Source organism: Aptenodytes patagonicus, chromosome 13 (assembly GCF_965638725.1).
Source record: "Aptenodytes patagonicus chromosome 13, bAptPat1.pri.cur, whole genome shotgun sequence".
Taxonomy (NCBI): domain Eukaryota; kingdom Metazoa; phylum Chordata; class Aves; order Sphenisciformes; family Spheniscidae; genus Aptenodytes; species Aptenodytes patagonicus.
The window spans coordinates 13,602,700-13,619,854 of record NC_134961.1 but is presented as its reverse complement, the minus strand read 5'-3'; the positions used below and the strand labels follow the sequence as shown (position 1 = coordinate 13,619,854).

Sequence of the window (17,155 nt, the reverse complement as noted above, 5' to 3'; positions counted from 1 at the left end):
CACCTGAAGCAGCAAGTCAAAATGTAGATGTGTAATGACCCCAAACACATTGTGGTTTCCATCCCTGCAAACGGGCACCTGAAGATGATGGTGGCATCTGAAGGTCATGCTTTCACACAGCCAGGCAAATCAAAATTCAGGTTTATTTCTAGAGAAGCCCAAGGCCAAAACCATTATCAGCTTCCAACCTGCTCAGCTAATTGGGACATTTGGAAATCAGCCCGTTAGTTAAAAAAGTACCATTGAAAAGCCTTGGTATCTCTGCATCCCATTCACAGGACTTTTACAAATCTTGTGCAGCGCAGGCAAATACCAAAAGCATCACCTTGTCTCCAACATCTACACGACAAGTCTGACCACCAGGGCTGATGGGGAAAAATGAATAGATTTAAGGTTTGAGGAGCTTCAGGCATCTTTTCCTCAACCAGGACTCAAGCCGCCTGGAGGGCCAACTTTAGGGCTCCCCAGAATGAATCCTAGTTAGTTTTATTTCCAGTTGCAATGGGTAAGTGTGGGTCTGTGAGCTGTAAGCCTTTGGCGCAGCCGTTTGCCCTTCCACCTAACCTGGGCTCACTTGGAAGGCGAGGTCTGGAGCTGATGAACACCTTCAAGCTTTGGCCCATCTCCATACAACCTTTTCTGCCAGGTCAGGGCTGCTCTCCTCCCCTCCATCTCCACCAACAATGTGAATCAAGAGCACCCCAAAACATCTTCTACTAAACATCCAAAAAATGCTCATGAGACAATGTACAAAGCCAAACTGGTCTGTACCAGAGCATCTCAAACATCCCCGGGAGTGAAGGGCGACAGCAGGCCAGAGCTGTGCTCACCAGGGGCTGTTTGAGCCATTAGTGACCATTTATTCCAGACACAGAAACATCCCGAAACATCCACCTCCAACAAGAAGTCACGATTTCAAGGCAGACCCAACTCCATTCCTTTTGTGCCATTACAGCTTGACAGGAGAGAATACGCTCAAACAGGCAGTATTTCTTCAAAAAGAAAGTATTTCAGTCAAAGCAAACCCAACTAAACTACCCAGAACTGCACCATTAGCAACACCCACCAACAATGACTTTTTTTCCCCTCTAAAAATTCAAACTTCATTAAATGGTCCTTAAATTTTCCCAAAAGCCAAGGGAAAGGGAAAACAAGGCAACAGAGGAACAAGGTACTTTGCTATTGAACAGCAATCTGTTATTTTAGTCACGTACTGCCTATTAACTGGAAGTTAATTAGAGCCCTGGGATAAAGCATCAAAGTGATCCGAGGGTCTGAAGACATGTGTTGTTACAGCGCTTGGTGCAGGGAGACACTTGATGGTATCATCAGCTCCCCTCTGCAGTAGCCATTGAAACCACGGGTATAGGTGTGCAAAGTCTCACTGTTCAACACCACTCCCTCAGGAACTCTAATACTTACAAAATAAATTAAAAAAAAAAGTCCTAAATCATTACAGAAAACAGAGACATGGTCCATGTTTAAAACATACTGAAGAGTGAAGAGAATCGTATAAAAATCCTATGAATGGTTCAGAAGAGAGAGCGCCTGTGAGCTGCCCCCTCAGCCAGTACTTATGATGAAGATCTCGCCAGCTGCCACGCACGTATCGAGGACACCTCTCCACCAACAAGCAAACCCTGCCCCGGCCCGCCTCCCTCTCCTGGGTAGAGCATCCTGTCCTGCTGGAGCCACGGCCACCTTTCACACGGGAACGGTGCACTGGGACAAGCCCCACCACTGCTTTCCATCAGCCGCCATCAGCCCCAACGCCTGTCCCAGCTCCAGCTACGCTCTCGGCCAGGTCAGACGGCAAAGCAGGTTTTCCCTCTGCATTTGCAGAGACGGTACCCACAGCACGAAAATGATTTCTCCCCTCTTTGGGGACCCTGCCTGCTTCACAAGCCCTAAAGATCCTGTCATGTAAACATGTGCAACAGCTTATTTAGATGGAGAAAGACACACGCAGTCACGACAGGACCTCGGGGAGATATATATTCCCTAACTGAGTGCTGAAGGTTGTATTTTTTATGGTAAGTGGTCAAAAGATGTTAACGAGTCACCAAGATGCAGTTTGCCCTGGAGCGCTGGTGTTTTTTATTGGGCCATCTGGGCTTTACTGCAACGCAAACAGCATTACTGACGATTGTTATTAACAACATTATAATCATTAACAAAATACCACAGTGCTCGGATTTCAGGTGTCGCCTCACCTCCTGCTGCACAGCCCAGGCTTTCCGAAGATTAAGCTGGGATTTAGAGGACAGCCTGCCCAAAATCCATCAGCGGGGAGAGCATGGTATCTCTAGGCACCCAGCATCCAGCCCTCCCGAGCGCAGAGGCTGCAGTCGAACCTCAAATATCCTTTTTCCTGCTTGGAAGTGACCTTGGGCAGCAGCTGACAGCCCTGCTGCCGGGGCCCAACTCCACCTTCCCCTTACCATAGGACAAAGAATAATTAACACCTTTGTTCACAGGCATACATGGTTAGGAGAACATACTGTCTTTTAAAGCCTGCCCCATTTCTCTGCAAGAGGTGATCCCATGACTTGTTTGCACTTGAGCAGAAGATGGCACATCGGGGATGTGTGTCAAGTTGCCAAAACCCAAAAAGTGGAAAAAAGAACCACCCAAAAAAGTGCATTTCTGTTACAGTGTGTATACGGATGCTCATTACCTAGACAACGTTTGATGGAGTAAATGAAAATCAAACATCTTCTCCACTAGCTGTTGCCTCACTCATCATCTTTTTTCTGTCGGGACATTAGACTTCTTATGAGTATCAGTCGCTTTCCTGGTTTTAGCCTCTTTTGGTGAGAAGCTGTGAACAGACGATACTTGCAGCAGCAGTCCTGACCCTGGATGCCTCCTCCTGGAGAGGACATCTCCACCTGCGCTCATCTCACCTCGTTTTAGGCACTAAACTGGGACATGTGAGTTAGTGACAGCTCCAGTAAGCATCTGAAGTAGGAACATAGGGGAAGGCAGAAAGACAGCTTGTACAAGGACCAATGTGGAAGGAGAAATCTCCTGCACCAATGTGGAAGGAGAAACATTTCGGTCTGTAAATGCCAATAACTTACAGTGTTGAATCCTAGTATGCCTAAGGAGGAGGAAAGTTCTAAGAAGCAGCCCAACCGCCCCCCAAATCTTGGCTAAGGCAGAGCTTACCCTGTGCACCCCATCTCAGAGGCACCACTGCCTGCCTCCCAGTCCGGCTGCACTTCAACCTTGCGTTCGGTCCAAAGTCCAGCTCTCCAGAGCACCACCAGGAAAGCAGGGAGCAGAATGGTGCTTTACAGAGAACCATCCATCTGCAGTGTTTGTGCACACAGTCCTTGCTAAAGTCACAGCAAAACAGTGCATAAATTCTTACTACAGTGCACTAAACCCAGACACTTTGATTCAAGATACACAGTAGAAAAACACACAGGGGAAAAAAAAATTAATCTTACTTTGTCTAGATAGTGCCTTACTTTGCAGTGTGGTACCATCCACACAGAGGGAGCCAGGAGCCTCAGCTGACAGGGACTGGCACGGCTCCACTGCTTTCCAGCGAAGCCAAGCCAATATAAAGACAGCTGCAGACTGGGTCCAAAATATGAAGCCACAAAAAAAGTTCCTTTAAATTATTGAAGATATACTCACTTCTGGCTCCCATGACTGCTTTTACAGCGCTCTCTCCATTCAAAGCATCGTCACCCACCCTTCAAGCAGGATTATTTTCCTTTTCAATTGGACTTTGACTCAACAGCAAATTTAATTAACTGACCTAATGGACTAGAGCAGTGGATTGAAGAAAAAAAAAAGAAATAAAAAACAACTCCCACAAAACACACAACAGAAAGAACCACCACTGCAGCCAAAAAAAAACCCATGTAAAAACAAAAAACCTAGAGAAAAAAATGTGGCTTATGCTCCTGCTTTATAGAGATGCAAAATAATAAAAGGATCCTCACATTGTGAGGTACAGCTTCTCCATGCTGGCAACCATTTGCTCTTTATTGTCTTTTAACAGAAGATCCCAAAGCCCTTTACAAGCTTTTAAGCTGCGCAATACCCTAACATGCCAAGAAGGCAGCTATATGGGGAATACTATCATCCCCATCCCAGAACTTCAGCCAAGCTGCACGCTGATACTCATTTTATTAAAACCTCATAGATGCACACATGAGGGAACTGGTGCTGCACTCCCTGTTGGGAACACGCTTCCACCAACATCTGGAGCATCTCCATCACTTACGTGAACACTGAACGTGGCTCAGCATCTTCACCACCACTACATCCCCTGAACCACCTCAGTCCCGTGACACCGCAGATGCCTGTGCAGGAGTCCCAATTCAAAGGTCCTCGCAACAAGATGGGCTCTTGGCTCCTCTAACAGTCTTGGCTCCTCTAACATCGGGAGGCACTGCAGGCACCGAACCAGCAGAAGACTGTACACACAACAACGTGACCAACACCTCTGGCTCCAGCTATATATTGGCTACATGAACCACATCTCTCAAACAACAGAGTCCCAACCACAGCAAAAGCAGCAAGCCCGACGCCCGCAGCAGTGCCGTGCCCAAGCCGCACGTCACCCTTCAGTCCGAGAGCAGCCACGAGAACCTGGCCCCACTGCTCCTCCGAAAAGCTCTGCACACTCCTTCCCAGCTTTGGAGCTGCTGGTGACATTTCTGGCCTGGGATTATTTATTGCAGCGTTCAAAGCAAGCAACACGTCACTTGGAAAGTGAAGCACCACTTAAAAGGCACGCCACTGAAATACGGCTGCATTACATATGATTATAAATCAGCTAACTTCCCATTGACTTATTTGAGAATACATCCATTTGCACAGAAAAAAATAATCAGACATCCACTCATTAATGCTAACTTCATCAGCCGTGGTGAGGAGCAGTGTATTCCCCTCACCCTTCTGACTGCACAGAGCTGCTACTCTGTTTGCCTTTCCTCTTCTATTAGGAAAAGGGGAAAACAAAGAAAAGAGTATTTCATGCCTGTCACAAGATCACCTGATGGAAGCTTCCAAGAACAAATTCATCACTGCACATGCACAGTACAGTCAGGGTGATGTGCATGCAAAGCAGTGATTAATTATAGACTTTTTGCTGAGGAAATTTCTGAGCATGAAGGGCAAAATTTAAATTGCTGATCAGCATCACTTTTGTTATAACATGTTTGGAAACAAACTAATGGGTTGGAATTAGGCTCCTTGTACCAGCTTTGACACCTGTATCTGCCATGTAAGAAATAAAATCAAAAAATACTTCAAAATATGTTCTTTCAGATGCAGATTCCTTTCTCTTCATCGAAAGATGGTGAGTAATGTGTGGAAAGCTGCCAGAAAACGTGTTTGTGAAGCATGGGAGCCCAGTGTGGCAGAAGAGTGTGGGTCCCACTGCCCAGCCCTTCTGCTCCTCCAGAGGGCAAGAAGGTATGACCCTGCCCTTGATGGTGCCTGAGCTCCACAGCACACGTAGGCTGGGTGAAGTCATGGCATGGGAGGGAAACCCACCACTTCCTAGGGGTTCCTGCAGCCCTGCCCAAGACCTCCGTGCTGTGGAACAGCAGGAAAGGCCACCAGCCACAGTGGGTCCATGGCCTCAGATCAGCCCCACTGCTGCTGCCCAGTCTGCAGGCAAGAGCGCAGCTGGGGGCTCATCCCTACGCTCTGCTACTCCTGCTCCAAGCAGCACGCCCAACTGCCAATTTCTACTGACTGTTTTCATGCCTAGAGAACAAAAATAGGAGATCCAGAAATTGTTTAAAAATAAGAATTCCTACCCCAGCCAAGCATCTCCAGTGCTGACAAAGCTCTCACGTGAGGTTAGCTCTGGGACTCCTCCTGGCCCACAGCCTGCATGGTCTGTGTCTTGGTCTATCTCAGCCGTGCCACGCTGGCACAAAGTCCCAGCCCTTTAAAAATAAAGGCATGAACAAACCTGCTTACAGAACAGGTGATGTCAGTGTCAAACACCTATAGCTGCATCATCTCACCAGCAAATTATGTCAAGTACCAGAAGTTATCTTTGCCAGTGTTTGGACTCTAGGATCATTCAATACTTCCCTCTCATTCTAATTTTTGACTTTATGCCCAAGTTGGTTGCCGCTGAGAAGTGCAATTAATGCCTCCTCCCCCTCTGCACAAAAGCGTTCCCAATGGCACCAATTAAGCACAGGACTGATGAGGTGTGCTCCCAGCCACCTCCAGCCGTCAGGTGGCAATGCTGGGAACAGCTTCTGCAGAGGACAAAGTGCTAATTAAGCTTCCCTGGAGACCACAGCGATGGTCATCCCTTGCAGGGTGGCTACTGGGAGAGACACCATCCTGCACAGGCTCGTCTGCACACCCACAACTGCTTCTTCGTTCACCTTGGAGGCAACCACGACCGTGCCAAGTTGGTAACACCACCACATTTACCTGTGAACACTAGGCTGGCGTTCTCCAGTTCTTCCTGTGGAACCTTGAAGCTGAAGGACTCATTGTAGAAGGGATCTATCGTCCCCCGCATGCAGGAGGTCTTCTTCGTTTTTGTTAATTTTAATCCATGAACAAGCTGAATTTTCACAAAGGGATCTGACAAAAACCACAAAACACAGGCTCTGCATTATGGGCATTGTGAGTCAGTACCCCAGTTCCTGACGGTTGGGCACCGCAGGGATGGACCATGCTGGAAAACGGCATTCAGAAATGACTGGGACTTGTACCACCGCACCGCTCCCAGGGATTTGCAGTGGAGACAAAAGTCAGGCAGCTGGATTAAAAACACTCCCTGCCAAAACCACGATTAATGACAGCCTTGATAGAGGCCAAGCGTACCGTTCTTTTTGGAAAATGCCAATATTCCGGCAGCAGCAGTAGCTGAGGCAGGGAACATGGAAAAAACACCTGAGGACATACATACGCATGAAGCAATTACCAGCCAGCACGCTCAGAAACGGCAGAAAGCAATGCATGGATGCTGGAAAAACCTCACACCGTCCACAGAGCAGCTAGGTACCATAAATGAAACCGCTGCAACATTAACACTCAGGCAGCATGCAGCATCTGCAAAACACAGCGCAGCCACAAACGGGCTGCCTTACAGAACACAACACGGGGGTAATGTAGAGCTCCTGGTTCCTCACCTCAACCTGGTTCAGAGATTTTTACTTCAAATATGGCAAACTTTTATCTCACGGTAAGTGTTCCAAATACTTTCGTTATTGTTGGCTATATATATAAAATGAGTATCCGAAGCCTTGTATTAATAGGAACTAAGCATCCAAATCCCTCTGGGTCCCCCACAAATTGCAGCCTCACCGCTGATCTGCTTTAAAAGCACATATAATCTGTGCATGAGTAATGTGAGAAATGCACTGCCCTTTACCTGAACCTTGGCTCATGTCTGTCTGAAGAAGCTGTTTTGCTCTAATGATGTCCACGTTCAGTCTTCCCGCGCTGGGTAGGTAGTTTAGTGACAACAGCAGCTCTCCCAGCTCCACTTCATTCTGCAGGGAAAAGGGAATGCAGAAATTCACAATGGAGCTTGGAGGGGAAGGGAAGAGCAGGAAGAGAAATTAAATAAATCCCATTTGTCTAAGTGCCTGAAAAATAAATTTTAGTCACGCTCTAAAGTGCAACCAAGAACCATCTGGTGGTACCTCATGCTGAGCAGAAACAAGAAAGAATACTATCCCCAGGTGAAGATTGTTCTTTAATCGCTGATCCTTCACCAGCTTTTCAGCAGTCATGCAAAGAGGACCTATAAGGAGGAATGAATACAAGGTCAGTAGTTTCTACCTGCTCCATTTTGAACAGTTCCTGGTGGTTCCGATCTTGCCAACCTCACATCCTGATTAATGTGCAAAACACGGACCCATTGGAGAAGACATCCTCTTTCCTCCCCAGACCCCAAGGACCGCACCAGCCACTTGGGAAGTTCAGGCACGAGATGGTTAATGCACTCCTGGGTCACAGGAAGGCAATTCAGAGGAGACATCCCCTCAGCATCCAGCCTGTTCTACCCAGAGACCAGGGCACAGCTTAACTGTGCCCCTGCTGTTCATCAGGCTGTGCCACAGCCATAGCTTCACATCAATACAGCTGTTCAGCCATCATTTCTTTTCCTTTTACTTAATGATGCTTAAAACTAGTAATTAAAAAAAAGAGCTGGAGAGCTGACATCACTGCTCCTCAGACGTGACAGCTTAAAATAACCTCTCCCCCCTAGCATGACCTGGCTCCGAGATGCTGTTATTCTCAGATGCAAAATACACACAATGAAACAACTCTGGAGACTGAAAACACACCAGCCAGTCCAGGCAGGGCATCGATCCATCTGCCTCATCTCAGGTTCACGCAGGAGTGCAGAGCTAGTTCTTCATCCCAAATAGCCAAACAGTTCAAAACCAAGCCTAGATCGGATGGTCACAGCCCATTCCCAAAAAGAAAAGGAGCTGCACTGGTATTGCAATCATAACAAAAAGCTTAAATATCTTTACTGATGCCCCAAATATTAGATTACAGAAATCAGAGACTAAAGGACTGGGCAGACAATAAAGAAAAAAGTTCTGAGACACAGTCACAGCCTGAATTGACCCAAAGAACCAGGTTCGTCAGCAGATGGGCCAGCACACGAGGTACCCATCCCCAGCAAAGCTATCAACAGCTCTGGGGAAACTGAGGCTAGGGCTGCTGGGAAACCCAACCAGTTCATGGCTACTCAGCTGCAAAAGGAAAAGCACAATTCCCACCAAGCGCAGATGAACCAGAGGGCTCGGACTGAACCCGAGGAGGCACTCAGGGAAAAGCCCCGTCCCCCTGCCAGGAGCAGCACAGCACCTCTTGCCTGGCTGGCCAGCAGCACAGACCGGCTCCTGCTAATGGCAGGCCACTCGGCTCTCACCTAACGAGCCAAGCGCTAAAACTGACATCAGGTAATGGTATTAAAAGTTTTTCCCGAGGCACTTTGTCTCCTCTCCTGTTCCTGTTGACTACTCCCGGTGAAGGCAGCGGGACGTGCGTGGCATGCAGGAGCAGGTGGCAGGCTGGGGAAGTCCTGCACCTCCGATGCTACATAATACAATTCAATTTAATTCAATATCCTTTTTTTGGCTTTCCACAGAAAATATGGCAATAGGATGCCCAATTTCACGTCAAAGGTCTCTGCGTTTCAGGAGCTGGCAAAGCAACCCCTCTGTGTTTAACCCCACACATTTAATGAGCAAAGAACGAGGGAAGCACCACGTGGGGAGCAGGATGAAGGCTGCAAGAACAGCAGCATCCTGACTCAGTCCCTGGGTGAAAAGCGTGCATCTACATCACAGATCCTAAGGCAAACCCACATGCCTTCCTCGCACACTCTGCTGCCTCAGGAGCCAGCTCCAGAGCCAACCTGGCAGCATTCACCCCACGCTAGCCCACCTTCTGCCTGACCTTCCCCACAGCCCCTCTCCCCCATGAGAAAACCCATCTGATTTCTTACCCCAAACTCCTTTTGTCACAGCATCTCTTGGGTCACATTATGTGGCAGTATATGACTACACAGCACACACACTCATGTTCACCACGTGTATTTTCTTCCGTTGCCGCAGTATTTTTGCTTCACCGAGCTGTCAACCTTTGCCAACTCCCATATCACAGTTCTGTTCAATATATGACATTTTAAGTTCTTTCCATCAGAAAGCCATTCCCCAACACAAACCTGGCCCAATATGCACATGAAGCTCACGACTTTTGCGAGGTCAAGCCATACCTACATACGCTGTTGTGCCCAATGGCTGCACAACGTAAGGATCTAAGAGAGTCTCACATCCAAGGTGACTGAACCGTCATCTATCTAATTTAAACTATTATCTTTGGTTTGATTTTCCCCAAAACCGCTCCTCTCGGTTCTGTGGCTGGAACAGCCTGAAGACGTGTTTATCATTGAGAACAGTCAGTGACTTCTAAATCTATTACCAGGACAGTAACGAAGCATCGCAGCGCCCACAACGCCACCCACAACAGGATCCACCTGAGGCACTCCTCGACCCCAGCTCATTTTTTATAACATATCAACAACATTTTTAACATATCCAGTCCTACTTCCACTTGCATTCACCAACGTGTCGGGTTTCATGCAGGCTTTAATACCTAGAAATTCAAGTACATTTGGACAGCACAAATTAGGAAACTAATTAGTGATGTTATTACCTGCCGGGAAGAGACAATCAAACAGCTCCAGCTGCAAATACCAAACTTCTGGCACAGCCAGAAGGCAGGCTGGCACTGGGCAGGGACGTAGGACCTTTCAAGTCATCTCAAGCTTAGAGTGCTGAAAATGCACATTAAGATTTGCAGCAATTACTTCTGGATTCGTCCATTGGTGGAACCTGTTGACCTTATCCAAGACCTGCAGGAACTAAGGGGCTTCCCTGGGTCAGGGAGGAGCGGTGAAGCTCAGCAAAGGGAAGGTAGATGTCCACGCTTCTGACACGTTTACATTTACGCTCCATTTTAAAAAAATGGCCCCATGTTGTACGCTGACAATATCAGACTGGGTAACACCCACCAAGGCACAGGCAGGAGACTCAGGCATCTACCCCCACCTGAACCCTCCCCAACACTGTGTCCCATAACCCCTGCAGAGGTTATGAAAGGAGCCACTATAACATAACCATCACACTGCTGCCTAACCCACAAGCCTTCAATAGGTAAAGGTAAAGCTAAATCCCCGATTTTCCGTAGGACCTAACCTAACAGGGATATTGGCACCTCTAGAAAAATCTTTTTGACTATCTGGGCTTAAATTTGAGTAAGGTGAGATACAAAATGCTATACTCTGTAAGTGTGATCCACTGAAGTCAGAAGACAGACTACCACCAGCTTTAATGAGTCTCAGATCAGGCCTAATTTCCCAAATCTCAATAGCACCTTCTGCCCCTTCATGCTTGGCAAGCGTGCCCAGAATTCTGTTAATTATTTTAAGGGAAGGAACATACAATCCAACCCACAGAGGCCATGGCAGGATGGGCGTGCTCAAAGCCAGCAAGAAAGCAGCAGCTTCCTTGTAGGCAGAGCACCAGCAGTGTCTGCAGCGATAACAAAAGGTGTTTTCAGAAGGAAACCCGGATCCCTGGATAGCTCACCTCTCTGTACAAGTGACTCAGCCTTTTCGAGGCACTTAACTCAAGTAGTGAACTGCCTCTGATCTTATAAATGCATTATTTCTAGCTTAGCCGCAAGGATCTAGGAAACATGCTTCAAATCCTGCCACAGTGCCTGAGGGGACGTCAAGCACTCGAGAAAACAAATCAGTGGCCAGCAGCCACCACACGTTCCTCCCCAGCATGTTGGACCGGCACTGCCTCCACCGTGTCGTGCTGCACCACGCTCGCTAGCTTTCTCCTGTTCTTTGGTCATCTGTCATCATTAGCAAACAAGCAAGGAATTAACGGGTTGCTCCAAGAAGCCCAAGGTACAAGGCATACCTCCTCAGGTTTTGGTTCCCCGTGCTTTCCCCGACAAGCTCACGCCATGGCATACCTTTGCTGATGTGACAGTCTTGCTAATAAGACATGCTGGTGGCACAGTTTGTGTCAGAGATGAAGATGCAGAGAGAGCTGTGGCTTAATGGACTCGCTGGCTCAGCGGGCAAAATGGATGTAACTGGGGAGCACAGTGGGGTCCACTGCGAGATGGAGAAACAGGACCCTTCATGTTAGGATCAGGCAGGAGACTCAGCTCAGGGAGGGATGAGTGGCCACAGAGGTCTCAGGTGGCTCATGGGGCCATAGGAGCTGCCCAGGGTGCTCCTCCAGCCCACAGACCCACTGAGCTCACCTGCACCTTGGAAACACTCTGTTGCCATAACCATTGACCCCCATGCCCATCACCTTGTTTATAGGCATCTTTATCAGCAACGGTGTTAAGACACGTCTTGCTGGGAGACTGCAGGCACAGAAGCGTGGCTTTTGTTTTGTCACACGTTGGAGCCTCCCCAAACCTCAGACTCGCATAGTGGCTGAGCAGAGGAGAGGGATGCTTATGTATGAGAGGTGTCATCAGCACATTGTTCACCATAGGGAAAGGAAGTGCCTGAATTTTATTTTTCCTAGGTCTTTTTGTCAGGAAACTAAAATGCTGTTGGTGTCGCCTTGAATATTTTGCTCACAGAACGCAGTGTGCGGAGGTGCCCCTCAGGCACCACCATGCAAAGGCATCATTTTAGTTGCCATTATTATGCTGATGACGCGCTGATTTGTGCCAAGATCCCAGATGACCCTGGAAAAGCAATTTCCTGTTTGATGAGGTGCCGGAGTGACACCAAGTCTGGGATGTCTGAGGCTCTCCTGAAGCTCTGATTAACATTTCACTCCTGGCTGTTCCTCTCTGCAGCTGTATTACACAGCCAGTCGTTTGGATTTGCAGCCTTGGGCTCGCCTGTGATCCAGAACCTTCTGCAGTTACCGTTTGGGTTGAACCAGACACACATAAGTTTTTTTTTCTTTTCTGTCATCTCTGAAACACAAAGAGGCTACCTCAAGGGAAGAGGAGTTTTTAATTAATGCCATTTGCACATCTTGTTTGGATCAGGGCAATTCTTTCCTCACGGCCCCCCCAGACTGTTTGCTGTGCATTGCTACACCAGCAAAATTCTGGAGCTGAAACCCTCCCCGGTTCCCGACGGGAACCAGAGCACATTACATCAGCACAGACATCTATGCAACGCTCCTAATGAAGTTTCAGATTGATTTTCCTCCTCAAGGTTATCTGTGATGGTACCTCCAGGCACATTAGAAAACTGATGGTTTAGAACAGTTTGCTCTAACAGGCTTTCTACGGCATCCGGTGACACACAGCAATCATTTCGTGAAGGCTGAGCTATTAAGGACCTGAAAAAAAATACATACTTACCAATGGATAAGAACGACGTTACCTATGTGACAGATGCTGAGTAGACATACGGTGAAAAGAGTCACAAAACCCTTTCTAAAGTCTAACTGGCTTAGCATCAGTTTGCACGGCCATGAGAAAGTCTCTCCTGTGCAAAGACCTTTGGGCAGGTGAGGGAAGACTTCCTACAGAGAGCTCCTGCCCTTGGCCCCCACCACCCCCTCCTCTGGGCTCCTCCTCAGCAAAATAAACCCCACAGCATGCCGGTCCTCCGCAGAAAGGGTAAGGAGTGAACAGCACAGAGGGGAAGGGATGAGGTGACTGAGATGGCAGCTGGAAGCAGAAGAGATGGGTAAGGATAAAGCAGAGAAAATTATCAAGAAGAAAAAATTTCTCGGTGCTGAAGCTTTAAAGACTGGAAAAGGAAAGGGGGAAAAAAAACAGACCCCCACGTAACCAAGCCATGTTCATCATCAGTGATTCTGCATCATTCCTTTAATTAAGCAGCTGCTAAGCTTTTGGACAGCTAAAAAAAAAAAAGGGAAGAAAAGGAAAAAACCCTGACAACACTCACTTTCATATTTAATTTCCCATGTTTGTGTCATGAACACAGACCACTGTTCCACACTGATGCACACAGCCCTGAGTTGTGTCAACTCTTTGAACCAAGTCTCTGCCTGGCCACTTTTACATCAGTCCAGTGCTTTATGCCTGTACGAGAGAGGGGTGCTGGCGTTATTTTCAATAATACGCTGTGCTGCCAAACACAAGGCATCAGCCACGTTCCCCAAGGATGGCCCCTTCTCAGGGCTGCAATGGATAAGCCAAGGAACAAGGGTGCCAAGGACGAACTTGGTACACGCACAACTGGAGGCCTCCAAGCCACTCGCCATAACCACCTGGCTGCACAGCAGATTTCAACATAACACGCAAAAGAAATGCTCCGAAATGACTCATTACCTGATTTCAAATTCCTCTCTCCCTTTTCCTTCCCAACCAAGGCACGGTAAGAACAACAGTGCAGTACTTGTTGTAGGCTTATCCCGAGATGGGAATCAAAAATTGTAGAGCTGCCGCAGGAAAGCCACTCCATTTGTGAAGTACATACCATTTTGAACGTAAGAAGCTGACAGCTCCTTAAAAATGACCGTCATTCTAGAGCACTCATAGTACAAAATTAAAAAAGCAAGTCCAATACGTACCCCCTCTACTATAAAAATGGCTTAATTTGAGGGCAGAAGGAATTTTTATGCTATTTTCCCACCACAACTAGGCAATTTTTTTTTCTTTCGCAGAATGATCTCCAAGCTCTCATTACTGCTGGTCTAAAACATTTATTCCTGCCCACTCAAATCTGCCAAAAGAGAAATGAATCATATGTCAATAAAACTTGGGGTCCTGAACATGTGTTTCAGAATTAATCTTAACGGTGAAATGTGTGAATCTGAACCCAGCTACAGCAAGGCCTGCCAACTTCATTCATGGTAATTAAGCAAAGCCACACACATTTAAGGGGATATTTAAGGAGCGCAAAGTGTTCCTATGGGGACTGGACTCAAGAACTACTCCATAAGCAGCTACTGCGCTTTAGAAACATATTAATTACTCTGCAAGAAAAAGCCTCCCAGAACTACCAGGGATAAAGAATTTGGCAATACCTGCACTGACGTTTTCTACAGGGAATAGGTCCTTCTGCTTAGTTGCTGGCTCTGATGATGTACTGGACGGCAGCTCCCCTGTGCCTCTGCTTTGGACTCAATCCCACCAAGTGCTGAACACACAATCCAAGCTGAAAAAGCACTTATGCACAGATACAGCCTTTTGCCTGAATCTTAGCATCAAGTGTTTTATTGCGCTGAGTCCTCAAGGCTGAGAGGACAGCACATTGCTCACCCATATTTGGGTTCTCTGACAACCCATTCCTGACATAACGAGCATGGCAATGCTGCACAGCCCACCTCGTTACACTCAAGGTACGTTCTCAGGCTGTTAGTTAACAAGCAACTCCATGAAGTGGTAACAGAGATATTCTGCTATTAATGATGATGGGCTTTCACCCATTGAGGAGCTGTACATCCCATCTCACAGCCCTAAGGAGCTTATCCTGGTCCAGCTCGCAGTGGAGTCAATAGAGTCATCAGCTGCAGAAGCTGGACCATGCCTCAGCCTGGGAGAAACCCACCCGTCCCTGCCGACGCCACAGGCACCAACAGATTGCTGGCATCCCCCATCTTTTTTAGCAGGGCTCACTTGTGCTGGCACAGTCCTGTACTGAAGCAGTGTCCCAGCTCTGGGCTTGATGGGGCTCAGTGCGAGGGTGGGAGAAAGACTTAGCACCTGCCTTTATCAGCACACCCCATGGCAATGGCTTCCAGGTGGATACAGCAAGTGCAAAACAGATGTTCATCTTAGCTGATACCATTTAGGCCGCTTTCTCTGCTCTTCCACAGACCTTGCCCCATCCTACTCCCACTGGTATGAAGAGAAAACCTTCTCCACAGCTCCTGCCATCTGGATTCACTTTTCTCCATCTCTCCAGCTCATCATGTTTCTGTCTATAAATGCCAATAAAAAAAAAAAATTCACGTATTTTGTGTCTTTCATCTTTACATATCATGTCTATGCCTGTCTCTTTTTCTCTCCCGCCTGTTACTGGTTTCCCAAGCACCTGCTTCAGCATTTTCTCCACCACGATCTTTATCACTAGGGGGGTGCTGCTGCCAGCTGCTGCTCCGTGTCAGAGCCCCGGGGCAGCCAACCCAGCCTGGAAAATTTTCATCGACTCATGATCAAAAGCGACTCAGGTTCAATCCAACAAGAAACTAATACAGGCTGTCCGTCCCTCAACTAATCAAGCAAAAAAGTGATAAGTATAAAGAAAATTGTCAACATGTCAAATCTATCATTCCACAGGCAGAATCTTCCAACTAGCAATCAAAAAAACCTCACAAATTTCTAGCACAAGCATCACTGTTATTGAAAGACATTAAAATGCAGTTTTTCAAAGTAATAAGCTTTATTGTTTTACTTCTTCCAGGACTTATTTTAACCCTTTGATCAATGCATTTAACTTAATCACTACTAAGAGAAAATACACCTTATTCAACGAACTTTAAAAATCTTATCACTGAGAAAACATGGGAAGATGATACCAAACATCGTCCCTGGATATCCTAGTACAAGTACTGTTGTTCTCTTTGCAGTTGCAGTCTGTCAGCGAGGGCCCAGCCAAAAACAACAAGGAAGTATGAAAAGACCAAAACAAGCCACTTCAGTAATCAAGGTGCGAAGGACTTTTTGCTTAAATTAAGTTTTTCCATATGATAGCAAGCAGATAAACGCAAAAGGCTTGTAAGGTTAGGCCTGCCCATTCAAAGGTAGTTTTCTCTTTTTCTCCTTCCTTTTATAAATATCAGAAATGCCAATTTCTGCATAAATAATTTATCTTGAATCCTGGTGAAGCAGACAGCACTGCTGAAAACAGCAGCAGCTTTCAATGAAACTTTGGAGAGGGAGGGAGGAAGAGCTGGCTCCAAGCTTGGCACACGAAGGCAGAGATGATCTTGTCTAATCAAGGTCTGTATTAGCTGTGGAATGAATCTGTGTTACTAATAAAGAGATACATAATACAGAGAAGTTTTTATCATGCAAAAGCAGGGGCGGGGGGGGAAGCAAGGCTGCATAGTGTAAATCACGGGAGGATAACGGGATGCAAAGAGGAGAGCTCTGTCCTCAGATACACAACGCAGAGCCTGTGATGAACCACGAATACCAAAAAGAAAAAAATTGTTGCAGACATTTGTAAATAAACATTTTTAGGGAAAAGGCCCAGGCAGTGAGGGAAGCCCAGGAATATCTGTCCTTGTTCATTTTCCTTATGAATCATTTTGTAACACAGCTGTCCCCTCACCCCCCACTGCCACTCTACTGAGCAAAGCAGATCCCACTAACATGGAGACATGTCCTACACAAAGACACACTCAGGGACCCCACGATTTTGACTTGTGCACAACTTTCAAAACTTTCCTGTTTGCACGAACAATGTTCAGGCTAATCCCGTAACACTCCTACTTCTATTACGGAAAATCTAGTGGGCTCTATTGCAGTTATCAGGGATCTTAATCTTCTCCCTTACACACTGCAGAAGGTCTGAGCAAAAGGTAAAAGTGCTCTCCAGTCCCTCTGCACACAGAGAGAGGGCAAAGCAGAGTCAGAGACCCGGCCGCGTATAAACACTGCTCGGTAGATTTTACTTCCACAAGTGTCTGATCACAAGTTTCCACTCCAAATC

The 17,155-nt window shown here is 47.1% G+C and overlaps 1 protein-coding gene across 2 annotated transcripts in view; it reads right to left on the bottom strand.

Moving 5' to 3' along the window:
* SYT17 (synaptotagmin 17) overlaps positions 1-17,155 on the bottom strand; it is a 40,010-nt gene that overhangs the window by 10,090 nt on the left and 12,765 nt on the right. Inside the window, exons 6-7 of one of the 2 annotated variants that reach the window (XM_076351228.1) lie at positions 7,376-7,496; positions 6,427-6,582 (exon numbers count right to left, since the gene is read on the bottom strand). In XM_076351228.1, the coding sequence (XP_076207343.1) occupies positions 6,427-6,582; positions 7,376-7,496 (277 nt within the window). The remainder of the gene's footprint in view (positions 1-6,426; positions 6,583-7,375; positions 7,497-17,155) is intronic. The other variant, XM_076351229.1, reaches the window with a different exon arrangement.